The 15,604-nt window shown below is 33.7% G+C and overlaps 1 protein-coding gene across 3 annotated transcripts in view; it reads right to left on the minus strand.

The window, feature by feature from the left end:
• The window catches only part of LOC137858226 (sodium channel protein type 1 subunit alpha), a 110,359-nt gene that overhangs the window by 11,630 nt on the left and 83,125 nt on the right, over window positions 1-15,604 (minus strand). For all 3 annotated transcript variants that reach the window (XM_068685645.1, XM_068685646.1, XM_068685648.1), the window contains 3 exons: window positions 7,697-7,978; window positions 1,284-1,337; window positions 745-882 (listed from right to left, as the gene is read on the minus strand). In XM_068685645.1, coding sequence (XP_068541746.1) covers window positions 745-882; window positions 1,284-1,337; window positions 7,697-7,978 — 474 coding nt within the window. The remainder of the gene's footprint in view (window positions 1-744; window positions 883-1,283; window positions 1,338-7,696; window positions 7,979-15,604) is intronic.

Genomic DNA, 15,604 nt, shown 5'->3' on the forward strand with positions numbered 1-15,604 from the left:
TGAGCTACAGAACAATTTCAAATGTAACCTGGAAGATGGAGAATTTTGGCATAGGCAGATATTTTCTAAAAATCAAGAAGACAGAATTGGGAAAAATGTCATAGTCATCAAATGTAGGTGCCTGTGATGTAGACATTTATCCAAGAAGTTGATTTTAAAGATAAGCAGTGAGATTATTCAAATCTGCATTATGAAAAAGTTAAAAAATGCCCCAAGGCAGTTATAAATCACTCCTCTAATGTGTAGTTTCAGATTGTTCAGTGCCACAAAACAGATCTTGTGTGAGCCATTGAATACTTGGGATCATTAAAACAGCACCTGCAGTAGTGTGATGAAATTATGCTTTATTTTTCACACCTAAGTAGCCACTTTTTGTGTGCTGATGAAATCTCTACAAATCACGGAAAAAAAAAAAAAAAAAAAAAAAAAGGGAAGAAATTATGAATGCTTTAATGTAGAGGCCTAAATCAGGGGTTTGATCCCATAACGATATTTTATTTGTTTAGGCATGAAAAAGAAGATGACTTGAGGAAGACTAAACTGGGCATTGAAAACAGAAGAGTGTGTCTGATTCACTACAGTGTAAAATCTTACAAAGTGAATGTATACAACACCTTTTATACCCCAGTATTCCTCAGCTTTTAAAATTTTGAACAAACCTTAGGTGTACATTCTATGTATCATGTACCTGCTGAAAGGCAATATTCTGTACTATATTTAGAAGAGAAATGAAACAATACTTATCTTCTTTTTTTGCTGATTGAAGTTATCAATAATGACACCAATGAACAGGTTCAGCGTGAAAAATGACCCAAAGATGATAAAGATGACAAAATATAAATACATATACAGGTTGTCTTCATACTTGGGTTGCTGTAATACCTGAGGAAGAAAAAAAAAAAAATATATATATATATATATATATATATATATATATATAATTCTTACAGTTTCTGTAGAAAATTCCAACTGAACAAGCATCAGTCTTGGACAAAACATCCTTTATATCCTTGTCACTTAACAACAATGTATTTTTGTCCATTCCATCTATTACTGACAATATCTGGCAGTTTGCATTCAGTTTGCTACCACAATTTGCTACAGCAGAATCTCATATTAGTTCATTTAAATTTGTTTCATTCTATTGTATAGAAATTAATTGCTTTTGGAAGATATATATATGCTTGCTAATAGGCAGACCTTTAGAAAAGAAAAAAACAAACCAAACCAAACCAACCAACCAAACAAACAAACAGATACTTTAAAATATTTGGAGTACTTACATCTCTTGAGTCAATAGCTGCATACATAATATCCATCCAGCCTTTAAATGTAGCCTGTGAACAGTACACACCTATTTAGGCATATAACTTTAAGAAAAATCATATAACTATTACTGGCAACTGAGTACAATACCAGGAATAACTAGTATAACATAAAATTTCTCAATAATTCTGTCTCCCGGTTTTCCTCAGAGGTGCTTATAAGATACACTGCTCTTTATTCCCCCCTCCCACCCCCATTTTAAGCAGTAAATGTAATTAGGTTACTTCTAATTATTTATTACAAATGATAGAATGAAGTATCATTCTGAAGTATCATTTTAGTGGATTAAATGCTTATCAGTCATATCAATGGGAAAGGCTATATACAGCTGAGAAATAGCCTTTTATAACACATTTGACACCAATGAATACTGATGTGTAGTTCCTCCCCCTCAAACCAGTTAGAAAGGTTGGAACCAAAGATTTGATCAGCTCAGAAAAAATAAGAATTTTATGTTACTATCAATGAGAATTTTGATTTTTATCTACTTTAAAAAATTATCTTATATAGTAATCCTATATTCACTTTTCATACATTTTAGTTTTTTTATAGAGGCTGTATCCCTCAGATGTTTCAAAATGATCCATTAAAAACAGGATGCGTTTTCTGTGCATCACAGGCTTCATATGCCTTATAGGTGGCAGCACTGAGTGAACTTTTACAGCTATTTCCTTTGCCCCAAATCTGTACATTTTTATATTTGACAACTAGTTGTAGATTGCTTCATCTGAGTGTTTGAAACAGAAACTTATTTTCTCAGTTGTGTTTGCAGCCTGAGGCTGCAGATCATTGGTTCCTTCATATTCCTTTCCATAGAGGTTAGTTGCAGAAACAAGCCTGGAAGGGAATGCTCTTCATGTTTATTGCTATACCTCCATCATCTTCAGGTTTCATTTCTAACAGAGGTTTCAAAATGCTTTGCTTATGCAGCATACAAAGCAGCTGGCATTACCCTGAAGTGAACTTAAAATGAGAAGGAATTATTTTCTTAAAGAAAAGGACGTGCCTCTTTCAAAATAGTAGAATAATAAAAAGAGCATGATTTTCCTGAGGTGCAAATTGCAAATCCACTATACAATGACTTCCACATTGGAGGCCAACAAACACCTCCCCCCCCCCCAAAAAAAAAAAAAAAAAAAAAAAAAAAAAGGTAATTCAGGCAATTTACAGTGCAATGGTGAAATCAAAATGTAGTGTTGGAAATGTAGTGTTGGTGGAACACTACATCTGAAACAAGCGTTATATAACTGAAGAATGTAAAGTCCATGTGGAATATTAAGATTGCAAGGGATTGCGAGTGGTAGGATCAGTTTTGTTTATGTAATTCCTAACAGATGTTTAACTTGTTCTCAAAGACTTTCAATGATCCACAACCTTATCAAAAATATTCCAGCACTTGTCTTTATTGTTTCCAAATATCTAAATCCTCCTGTTGCCAGTTAGGGCTGTAACTTCTAATAACCCTTATGGATGTGAAGAATTAATCATCCTTTGTGCACCACCTTTTACTTCTTTGCAAACTGATTATTGCTGCCTTTCTTCTTTAGGTTGAATAATCTTCAGTCTTCCTTCCATCTTTTCACGTAGATCTTAGTTTCCAAAACTCAGATCATTCATTTTCCTCTGGGCTGTCTTTAAGTTCATCTCTTGAAATGGTAGCCAAACATGGACTCAGTATTTTAGATGAGGTCTTAATAGATCTAAAGAAGTCAGGATGATTAATTCATATGTTTTACAGACACTACTTTTGTTTCTGTCTTGGTATATCATTTGCATTTCTTGGAATGTCATGAGTTTGGTTGAAATCAGCACTTTGACCTGAAACACTAAATGGAAATAATAGGCATATTTTTATACAGAAAAGATGACACAAGTGATAGAGTGGCTCTTCCTTGAAGTGTGTGCTGTTGTCACTTATTAATACAGATTATAGTTATTGCATATCAGGCAAACTGATTTTTTTTTTTTTTGTAAATTAATCAGTGTGGCCTAGAATAACTAGAGTGCAAAGAAAAAAAAACAAAAACAAAAACAAAAAAGACAAAAAAAAAACTGATTTTAAAATATCAAGTTGCATCATCATTAGTAAAGAACTCAATATGTGTCAGTCAGAGCAAGGAAAAGATCTGAAGAATTATCAGAGCTGTTGTATACTGTTGTATACTCCTTTTTATTATTAAGAAGGCAACTTGAAACGGCTGTAGAGAGGGAAAACTATGAGGATGGCATTACTTTCTTGCAGTTCAACCTTTCTAAAATAAAATCTGTGCTTTCAACAACTCACATTCACAAAACCATAAGATTTTACCATTCTTGAAGAAGTGAGAAAAAAAATCCCCCAAATTAATTAATTTTCAGTAATACGCTCCCTCATCATATTATTTTCCTTCTTAATTCCTTCTACAAATCATTAGGAAACTGACTGTAGTCACTTTGCATCATTATGCAAAAACATTAGTCAAGAGTTTAGTTGTGAAAAAAAAATGATTCTGTAATTTCCATAGCAGAAGACTCAGCTCAGTAGGAGAATTTCTAATTTTTAAATGTTGCCTGAGCAAATAATTGAACCAATGGTTCAGTATCTAAGCATCAAATAGCATTGTTTCTGCCGCATTCAGTAGAAACTTAGGCCTCTTTTTGTTAGGCTTACATTTGTCAGCAACAGATTTTCGTCAGCAGAAATAAGGTATTTGGGCATTTGTGCATACTGAATATAAAATCCATATATGACAAAGAGCCCAAAATCTTAGTTTCATCTTTCTGTACTCAAATATACAAATATGTTGTATATTCTTAGTGACACTAAATCAGGAGTAAGTCATAATTTCAAAGATTATATCTATTCCAAATGTTTTTCCCCAAAGAAATTTGAAAGATTCAAATGCAGATTCAAACATAGTTAGAAAAACAAAAATCTCCCAAACTGCTTTTCTGTTGTTCGAGGTACATAAATATTTTCTCCTGATGATTAATTTCCATTGAAGTTAGAAGTATAGCTGAAGTTGCACCCCTCTATTTCCTTACCAGACATAATCATCAGGAACGTTCTTATGCCCTTCTGGAGATAAACTTTTGCCATGATTTTTTAAAATACTAACCTGTCGTACCTTTGAAGTACGTAATCTCTCTTATAGCCCTTGACTTCATCTTCTTGATTTTATACCTTACACTTATCAAGATCTGTTTTCTTCCTTATATTGGTAACAGCAGAATAATGTAATACTAGAGACCTAGAGTTTTGCCACATATTATGTTGGATATAAACAGGCCTCCAGATCTACTGACCAAAGAGCCCAAACACAAGGTTTAAGTTGAAAAGGCATAATGCCATAAAGTTATCAAGGCAGATGACATCTCTTTGCGTACACCAGCCTGTTTCTCTTTACTCACTGAAGTGTGAAAGTTGTGAAGGGAGTTTCTCCAGCAAGACTGTCTCTGCTTTGATGTTTTTCTTCAGGGACAGAGAAATACTCTAACAAGATCAGACCAAAACACAAAACAAACAATAAAAAAGTTTGCAGATCTCCACAGACAACATGAGCTGTGCTGGATCACAGAAGGAAGTATTTCTTACAGAGAGAATGTGTGCTTATGGCAAGGATATTTACACTCCAACTTCAAATTATGAAAAATTTTTGGAAAATTTTCTCAGTCTGATCAAAAAATTCTACAAAATTTGGTAGTATCAATGGCACATATTGTTAGCCTGTATTTTGGGGCAAGAAAGAATTAAAATTTTGTTATCAATACTAAAGATTTTCAGTGAAAAAAAAAAAATTCAGAAAATTTCAGAATTTTTTTTTTTTTTTTTTTTTTTTTTTCTTCTTGGGCTGGCTCAGAAGGCATGAGTCAGAGAGCAGGATGGATAATGGAAAAAATACTGGACTGTAAAAGTTTTCCATACTTTCTAGCCTCCTGCAAAAGGACCTTATATCTGTAATTCATCCATTGGCACTTATCACTGAGCTTATCATTAGAAAAAGTTATACACACCTTTCTGAGGTTGTTTTCTCAGGACCATCACAATCTAAACAAGTCTGTGCTTGCGGCTGCTAAGGTGAAGAATCAAATGACTTCAGTAGACTTTTCAACTAACCATTAAGGTGTAAAAGATCGGCCCTTAATTGGCACATTGGGTGCAGAGAAATCTTTTCTACTAGCAATAATGATTTTTTAGTCAGATTTTCAAGCTTGATACCTTATTTAGGATCAAACACCCAAGTTTCAAGCTTTATCTTTTTTTTTGTTTGACATACTTATGGATCCCTCGAAGTAATTCTTAGTATTTAGTCTTCCTATTACTGCAAACTGATTAAGAAGGTTAGGTAAATATGGAGTTAAGACATATTTATCTACTTGTGTTTCTTCAGAACATGACGGCCTTAGAATCTTTTACTACATCTCATCCAAAGTACTTTAAAAATCAAATAGAATATCACCTTATAAATATCTTCTTGAGGAAGTGATGTAAGAATCTCAAACATTTATGAATTGTGGCCTTCACTGAGTTCATAAAGGTGAAAAAAAAATAGACTCTGCAAATTTTAAAGCATTAGTTGAAAACTAAGCTATTTGCTTTCTGTGCTCTATGGCACAGAAAGCAAAGTATCATTCTATAACTGCAAAATCACTACTGGTGGCTTACTTACCAAACCCTAAAAGATGTAGGGTCAAGTGTTCGTTTCATGGAATGACAGAAATGTCTTGTTTTTTCTGGTATGTGAAACAAAAAATCTCTCACACTTTTTCATGTATTTTAATAGTACAGAAAAAAATAAAAATATAAAAATTCTACTGACAAAACAAACTCCATTGACTAGGCAAGCATTTCATACCTGTGTGAAATCTATTTGTTGTAGATATTTTAAAAACAACTGGCATCTTCTTCTGTGAGAGCTATGGCCCATCTTGGTAGGCCTAGATTCTTTTTTCCTTTGGAAGCATGGGTGTTAGTGGTGGGCATATTTCTCCCAATTTGCTTTCCAGAGCAATGCAGTACTCTAAGAATCTAAATTTTCATTTAAGAAACTTTTTTTGGAGAAAAAAAAATTCTCTGCTTTTCAGTGGAGATGAAATAACCTATGCATAGCTGAGACACTGGAATACATACGACCCAGCAAATATTGGAGGGGTGGTGTTTGTAGCCACAATGTCAGGAAAAAATATACCTGTTAACATTTTTTTCACCTGGGCATGGGTACACTGAGCCTCCCCTCCATAATGGTGATTCTAGGTCGATGGGTTTCAAAAAACAGTCAGAGAAAATAAATATTCAAGGTCTTTCTACTGCTATCCAATTTTGTTACCAAAATCATATTCAGCAGTTTCTTTAATTCTGTTGGTCCCTCTCTGCTCTTTCCTAGCATGACAGTAAATAATTAATCATAAGGAATTTTAAGTCTTCAGAGTTATCAGAGTCTCTCAGTGACATGCTCTGTTCACGAGGAGGCACATTTACCAGTGCTCAAAATTAATGTTTTAGACCCTGTGCAGGCCCATGTCAATATTATTGCATCATTTTAAGTGTTTGCATTAACAAGACTTCTTATGCCAACAGAAGAGATAGATGCTTACTTTAAACTATAAAAATGAAAATTCTTTCTGCAGAATTAGCCAGTGATCTCAAAAAGCCATAGAGGTTGCCCGTTGCCTATGCAGGAGAAAAACTCCTGCATTTTTCTAACTAAAGCTGGGTCAGATTGTTAGCTGTGACAAAATACACAGTTCATGTTCTGTGAACACAATTTTTGACAGTGAAAGCATAAGCACATAGTAAATTTTTGCAAATATAGTCGTCTTTCCTTTCTTCCTTTGTTTTTTTGCTAAACAGCCACTAGGTGCTTATGCACAGAAATAGCAGGGAAAATATTCCATAGATTGTACTGTCTAATGGTAGTTTTCTTTTGTTTCTCTTCTGGATGGAAACTGCTCGCATAGTAATTGATCACCTAAGACTGCAGTGGTGGCAGCCATATCACTGAGAGGGGGTTTCCCACCTGGAATTATTTTCCATGACTTAATTAGACCAATGTGGATTTTCGTTTTTCAGCAATGGTAAACCTTAAAATATTCAGAATGCCAGCCCTAGGTACTTCTAGAAACATTTACAGTTAGAAAGACTGGAGAATTAAGGGAGCTATGAATAGGAAGAATAACAACTGTTCTGTCAGATATCATAAAAATTCTTAATTCTTCTGAATAGGCTCTATTTGCTGCTTATTATGAAAGGAGTAGTCAATTATAAGTGCAGTAGTGTTACTAAGCCACAGATAAAAACCATCAGGTAAATATGTTTTCTGCTTTTGTTTCTAGAATTGCTTTTCACTATTACATATAAATAATAAGAGGTATATAAAGAGTGATAACTTACTACTTGAAGTAAAGAAAGATACCCGAATCCTACATTATCAAAGTTTACTTTCACGTTTTTCCATCGGGCACTTTGATTGTTTTTTATGAGTTCCTCGCACTGACTAAAATTGTTGATTTGGTCGACTTCAAACCTTTCATCAGTTGTGGTGTTAACACAGTAGTAGAACTTCCCAGCAAACAGATTTACTCCCATGATGCTGAAAATTAGCCAGAATATAAGACAAACGAGAAGCACGTTCATGATGGATGGAATTGCTCCTAAAAGGGCATTCACAACCACCTAGTACACAAATACAGGGGGAAAAAGAAAAGAGTGTAAGAGTATTTACAACAGCAGTTTTGTATACTGTTTTACCAATTCTTAATAAATGCTTGTTCAGAAACTGATACTATATATGTTATTGTAGTACATTAATAGCTGTAACATTGCACTATTTCTTTTTAAATACTTAAAATGAGTACATGTAATGAAATGAAAATAAGTGAGAAAATTAAAATAGTTAAAAGAAAAACAAAATATAAGACCTAGTGGTAGTAAGATGAAGCCTGACACTGGTATGTTCTATATAAAAAAAACGATATACATGTTGAATGTAAATACAGACATAAGAAAATTCTAAAAATGCATCAAATTATAGCTTAAAATGTCTAAAGAAAAAAGGCAACCTGTAAATTCAATTAACATAACTTTGAAATTTAATGTGAAAACACAAATGCCATGAATCTAGAAACTAAACTCTACATTAAAAGGATTATGCAGGAATTATATACATATCTTTATTGCCTTATTGTTCCATGCAAGAATATAACAAAGATTAATTTCTTTGTATAGAAAAGCAAGACAGTTTTGCAATATGTGTCTACTTGAATCAACAAAATTTATTTCAAGCTCCAGTCTTATCGTTTCATGTATTGAGTTTGTCATTCATACCCTTCATTTATCTAAAGAAGGACATATATCAAGGATATATTTAGGGGTTTTGATTTGGCATTTTAATTTGCTTTTGGCCAGTTGCCTGTTTAGCTCCTTGTAGGCAAGACATCAATAGTTATTTATGTAGAAAAAATTATAGTTTTCTGATATATAATGTAAGTTTAAGAAATGTGTCTGTCAAAGCTCCTAAAACTTCTGCAATATTTGTTTGGCTGAATAACTGAGCAATCACTTCTACTTGAGTATCCAATACCAGACCTCATTTACAAAGTGCATATTATTTTAAATTTTATTATTTTCTCTGAAAAACTTTTAGGACCTTCTGGAAAGGTAAAACAAAATATATAGTAGGAATCTGATTCTTAGTAATCCAATTCCTGCAGTAAGACAGGAAAGGATTGGTGTGGAAACTTGGGATGTGTTAAGTCTATCTTTGTTCCTTAATTTCTGCAACATGGAGGAATCTTCCCCACTACCGACATAATTTTGAGCAAACTCAGAGCTGCTCCATCTTACTACCTGTATTGCACAGCCTCTTGAAGGCCTTTGGAAGCAGAGTGTTGTGGCTGTGTTACTCGTCACTCAGCACCCTCCTCCTCCCAAAAGTTATGGCCAGGAATTAGGACCTGTTTAGAGATCTTAGGTAGAAATGTTATTTTCAGGGCATATTTTCTTCTCATTTTAAGGCCTTCCTCCACTGGATGGTAGAAATTGGAACTTTCTTTAGCAAAATTATCACCGTCATGTATAAAACCAAGACTTTTTGAAAATTTAGCTTTTCTTGGCAGCTTCTGTTTTTGGTGCTAACTTTAAAAGAAGTACGCTTAATTCTAGAGATTTCTATTACAGAAAATGTGAAGTATCTAGGTGATGTAAGCATAAACTAATGTTTAAAAAAATATGTTTAAAAAGTCTAACAGGGTCCCAGTAATAATCTGAACACAATAAACCATTTCCAAAGGAGTAAGAGAAATGTTGTTTTACTATCCTGCAGGGAGAACAACGCTGTGACTACTTAAGTTGATGGAATTGAGAACAACATTTCAATAAGGAATGAAATTATTTTGGAATTTATTCCAATTCAGACCTGTTCTAGAACACTGTATTAAGGTATTTCTGATTGAATTTCTAGGCCAGCTACTGTCCATATATATTTTTTTTCTTTCCTTTTTTTTTCCTCCCCATAAAAATGTTCTGGATGTGCTATACTGATTGAATTAATCTGTGAAAAACCTGAAAATAGAGATGTCAAGAAAGGAAGAGGGGGATTTATTTCAGCAACTCAAATATATTAAGGTTCGCAGGAAAGAAGGATTTTGTATGAACTAAGTGCCTGTAGCAGTTACCTTTTTAACAACCTAGAGATCCATTGGACCACAGCACAGATCCAGAACAGGCAGCAGAATACTAACTGCTACAGTAATTGTGTAATTGTTGCAACAATTATGAATTCATAATAGTTGTAAAAAGATTTCTCCAAAAGGCCATGGAAGTATCTCACATCTTTAGCTGAACAGGTAAGGCAGTCTTGCTGCTGTGACTGCCAACAGACCAGCCACGTTCTTGAATAAGAACTCAACAGCATCCAGCAACTGTTCCAACAACAGTTCCAACAACGTATTTCATATACGTCACTGAAAACCCATCAAATGGTAACAATTTTTGGTCACTACTGACCTGGCCTGGATGCGAACTGGTGACCTAGAGATGAAAGGCTCTGTATCCTATTACCAACCCTTTGAGCTATCCAGTCCCCCTGGAAGGTTTTTTAAGAAAAGAAGAAAACAAAATTAAAACTTTTAGAAGTTGTTTTCTGATTGTATTTTTTTGTTGTTGCTGTTGTTTGATTATTTTTCTTTTTCAACAGTGTTGAGTCTTTGTCCTATACTATGTATAACATATAATGGGATTTTTCATGCTGGTCAGATACCGGTCTGACTGTAAAGGAAGTCTTTAAATTTGACACATACAGTTGGAGGCAACTGTATATATATATATATAAATATAAATATATATATATATATTGTTTTGTTTTGTTTTGTTTTTGTTTTTCCCCTCCCATTTACTTCTCTTGTGTTTGCTTTGGGAGTAACTGAGGTATATTAGGATAACCAGGACCTTATTTTACATAATATATATCCAGGTTAGCACCCAAAATACACACATAACACCTGGACATGAGTTATGTCAAATAGACACAAAAAAGAGAAGCAATTAAAATGAACTGAACGCAGAAGAGGGATCAAGAAGCATTTCTTAATCAGTTAAAAATCTAACAAATAAAAAAATGTCAGTTACTTCTTGTTGGATATAATCTGTAGTGGGTTAACAGAATGTTGGCTACTAAAGCTCTTTTGTTCTTTCTTCAAAACTAGAGCAGATCTGTGTGATTTTAAATGTAGTTTTTATTTTGAAAGAGGCTGTTCTCTTGGGTCTATTTTCTATTATTCCTTGATAGTCCAGAATGTAATGTCAACAAGTTGGGAAAAGATGCCGACAGTGTAGTTATTTTTTTAAGTTACCTATGTATTTCATCAAGAGGGATGTTGTGGGTCAGGCTGATTCCAGTAAGCAAGCTGCAAAAGCCCAGGCTGATTCTGCTTGGTCATAGGTAGGCCTCAGGTGGGTGGAATGGCAATAAGTAAAAGCAGGAAGCAGCACCTGACACCTACAAGGACAAATGGACTCTAGACCATCTTACATCTTAGTTGATATTCATCCAGTTAAGAAAAAAAAAAAATCATCATGGGAAATCATAATGACTCCTCTGAAGAAAGCAGTATTTCATATACACAGAATTCTTGTCATGTTTATATTTTCATCAAATGTTTAACCTCCAGCATCAGTTATGCACTTAAAATAAAAGAATTACTACAACGCTAATTATCTATCTTATCTTCTGGCTGATATGAAGATATGTCAGTACAAGTTAGCAGTAAATTTTGTTGTTGTTGTTATCGCTGGTTGATAACAACTTTATCCATAAAAGTTGTAGCTTTTTTAAAGAAGTTCCAAACTCCCTGGTGAAGAGGAATATTATATGATTATGTCTGGAACATTCTTCCTACTGAAAATGACAAAGAATTTTTTTTGCCTCTACTTTGGGAGTCATCAACTTAGTGTTTTTAGACTTAAACAGGAAAATTTCCTCAAAGATTTGATATTCCTCATCTCATATCTGAGTTGTTTGAAAGCTATAGTGTTTTTTTTTTTTTTTTTTTTTTTTTCCCTGCATGTACATTCTCACATAAGATTCACACATACAAATGCAGAAAGCTAAATAACTTTTACTTCACCAATACCCTTATGGATGAAATCAAACCTTATTTTCTATGCATGCTTGACAAATGGCCGTAACAAGTATAAGACATGTTCCTCCCATACTCAGTCCCTTGAAATCTGGAAAAGCCTGAGGAAACCTTCAGGAACTCCAAGGAAGAAGAACAAGGAATAGGCTTGAATACACGTATCTAAAGATGAATAATTTCTGTGACTGTATAGTCATGCAGTAATAGACTTCAGAAAGGGCTTTATACAAAAAGCCATTCATCTCTCTCTTAGCAGTACAAAGATTGAAGAGACAGTAGTTCAAAGGCAGCAGCATGCAGAGAGAGAAGAGCAGTATACATAGCATAAGCTGCATCAAAAAAAAAAAAAAAAAAGGAAAATTAATTCATGGCTCAAATGAAATACTGAAATGACTTAGGGCAGGATTTGAGAGTAAACTATGAGTATTGCTTTGTCTTGAACAGATATGATGTAAGAACACCTGTCATAAGATCATGAATCTCTCCTGCTCTCCTGGCCAAAGTCCAGATGTACACAAATTTGACAGAGAGCAATGAAAGATGATGAAGTGAACAAGCAGCTGTTGGTTTAGATGCTTGGTCCACCACAGAGGATTAATGGAAGATTAATGGAATGAACAGGTAGGTGTGCCATGGGTGGACAGGAATGGAGGCTCAGGTGACATATATGATCTGAGTTAAGAATGTTCTTATAACACAGGACTTTGAGGACTTTCCACAACAAAGGCTAGAAGATGATGAAACCACACTGACTTGAGCAGGAGGTGTATATCAGGTGCATTCTCTCTTAAACCATAGAGGAAAGGGAGGAAAAGACATAAGGAATAAAGTAACTTTCCCAGTTAGAGGATCAAAGTCAGAGGTCTGAGAGAGACCACAAAGAAAGCTCATACCTGAGTCAAAAATATTAGCATTGCCTATAGGCAATGTCCAGGGCAAGCTATCATTGGAAAAAGGCTTTGTCCTGAAAAGTATCATTCCTTGATCCTGTCATTTGTGAACCAACAGCTTAAGTAGACCTGTGCATCAGCTGATTTATTTATATTATGGCAGCATAAGTATACTACTGGACTACAATATGCTGTCCAGCAGTTTGAAATCAATGTATAGTTGCCCTTCGTGTACCTTTAACCAATTGCTTTTTCACTGTCACTAGATCTATGATATGTATACTATGCATTTCCTAGTTTAACTATCATGGAATATTATCTGATGTTCCTATGAGAAAGTCAGAAATATAAAATATATATTTTTCTATATATGAATAGTGGTATTTTCTGAAGACTGGTGCATGTCCATAGATGCATATCTATGAAGAATAGAGAATTTATTGTAGAGTATATCTTAGCTATCTTTTTACACTTCGGTGTTCATAGGTTGCTTGGTATTTATAAGATGGCAGTTACTGGCTTTTCAATACTTGGTTTGTATACATAATCTGCAACCTTGTAGATATGTAATGTGATATAAAACAAGGCATTTTATTTCTAGAAGAGAAGTACCTTAAGAGACATGTACAATTTCTTCAAAGTTCTTGTTTGGTTTATCAGGTAAAAATAGGAAGTACATGGACCTGCAGGGTAATCAGTGATGACAAAGTCTTAATCAGCAAACAAAATCAACAAACAAACATCTCAGCAAATGCAATTTTCATCAATTACGAGATCATCCAGGACTACAGTGATGTTACAGTGATTTTCTAATATCCAAGTTTTGCAAAGACTAACAATGGTGAAGATGAACTTAAACACTTAAATAATCCAGATAAAAATTGTGAAATCCTTAAAATAATTCCATTGGAATATGATCCATTTGATACTAGATGAACTATAGTTCATTTTTTTATGAGAATCTTCTGTTATCCCTAATTAATGTATACACAGTCTCTAACAAAATAGGCCTCATTCTTCCTTATAGGCAGAGGTTTTTAACTGAGTAGGACATGAGCTTGAAGTTAAGAAAGAGTGAACTGTAGCTGTAAAAAGCAATATTGCTGCTGATGCTATACTCCAAATAAAATGATTTTACATAAATATACACATGCATGCACAAGAAAACTTTTTTTTTTTTTCTCTAATATCTATCATCTTAACATTAAGCGTTGTGTAAGCCCTTCTAATCCTAAACAATTTAGAACATATTTGGTAGTAAAATGCCTAGAATATTGTCAGGAATTCACCTTAGCTACACAGTTTGCCTTAACACATGCATGTACATATAATTTATTTTTAACTACATACGCTATAATTATAAAAGTTCAGAAAAAAGTAACATTTTGAAAAGGGCTTAAAAAATTAGAAGCAAGGGAAAAAAAATAAAATCATTTTCTTCTTGTAGCAGATTAATTCTTATCCTTGATTCAGGATCACTACAAAGTAGAAAATAGAAAATACATAAAAGTGAATTCCAATAGAGAGACTAGAAATTTATTTAATTAAGCAGAGAAGAACAAATGGTTGCTATGTGAAAAAGATCATGAAAGAAATGAATGTGTTTTGTCAGTGTTATAAATAGCATGTGAATTGTTTCCCGTGAAACAATGGGAAAAATTAAGTACAAAATTACAATATTTGTGAGAAGGGCTTCAGTTTTCTAGGTAAAATGAAGACTGCATTGAGGATACAGGTGAAGACTTACAAATCTACCATTTAGAGCAGCAGTTGTAAAGAAAATTTTGGATTCAACTGAAGCATGCAAAGAGAAGACAGGCAGATGGAAAGGGTCAGAGAGAGACCTGACAAGGAGACATAACTAAGTCTTAATCTTAACAGTAATGAACAAAGTTGAAGCAAAAGACGAAAGATATCAGACGAAAATAAATTTACTCTCTTAGCAAGCTAATGCTGTCATTTCTGCTTTTCCTTTTCTTACTTTCCTTTTCAGCTGACTGAAAAATGGTTCTGGTATTGATTTTTATCTTCAAAGAAAGGAAAACACTGTGCTGTGGAAATTTCATGCTATTGGGTGGTGAGTTTGCATCTTAGAATATTTGAGCTGGTAGCAGGGAGGTTCAGCCAGGATGTCTGATGTCACTTCTAACTTCAACAGGTCTGCAATTCTAGGACAGCTTTCATAACAAAATTTAACTTGGTTAAAGTAACAACAGAAGCATTTCTTATACTTGTTACAGTCTATTAGAAACAAGCTGTACTGTTGGATTTAATAAAATACTGGGGTTCCCATAGCAGCTTTGATTCTGGTTCTCACTACAGATCAAGCATAGGGCAGAATATTTTTGAAGACATAACATGGAGAAAACATGATTTAACATACTGTGTGATGAAACACAATAATTATCTGTCAAGCAATAAATCACATGGCTGCACTTGTTTAAGAGCAGGTAAATACTGTAAATATATACAAGCATGAAAGCAGAATAATTAGTTGAAGTGGAAATGGTATCTTTGAAATTCACCAGATCTAGTGAAAGAAAAAATAAAAAGAAAAATTTGCTTTTGTTGTGACATAAATGTATTGTTACTGCCCTTTATATTTAATTGAATCAAGATCCTAACAGTATTTTCTTCAAGATAGAGCAAACGCAAATCCAAACAACAATCATACCATTTTCAGTGATATAAGCAACTCCTTTAAAAGCTCTTTTCCAACTTTAGAATTATAGTCTAAGAAACAACTCAAAATACTAAAGATATTTCCTGTATGT

The sequence above is a fragment of the Anas acuta genome, chromosome 6 (assembly GCF_963932015.1).
Source record: "Anas acuta chromosome 6, bAnaAcu1.1, whole genome shotgun sequence".
Taxonomy (NCBI): Eukaryota; Metazoa; Chordata; class Aves; order Anseriformes; family Anatidae; genus Anas; species Anas acuta.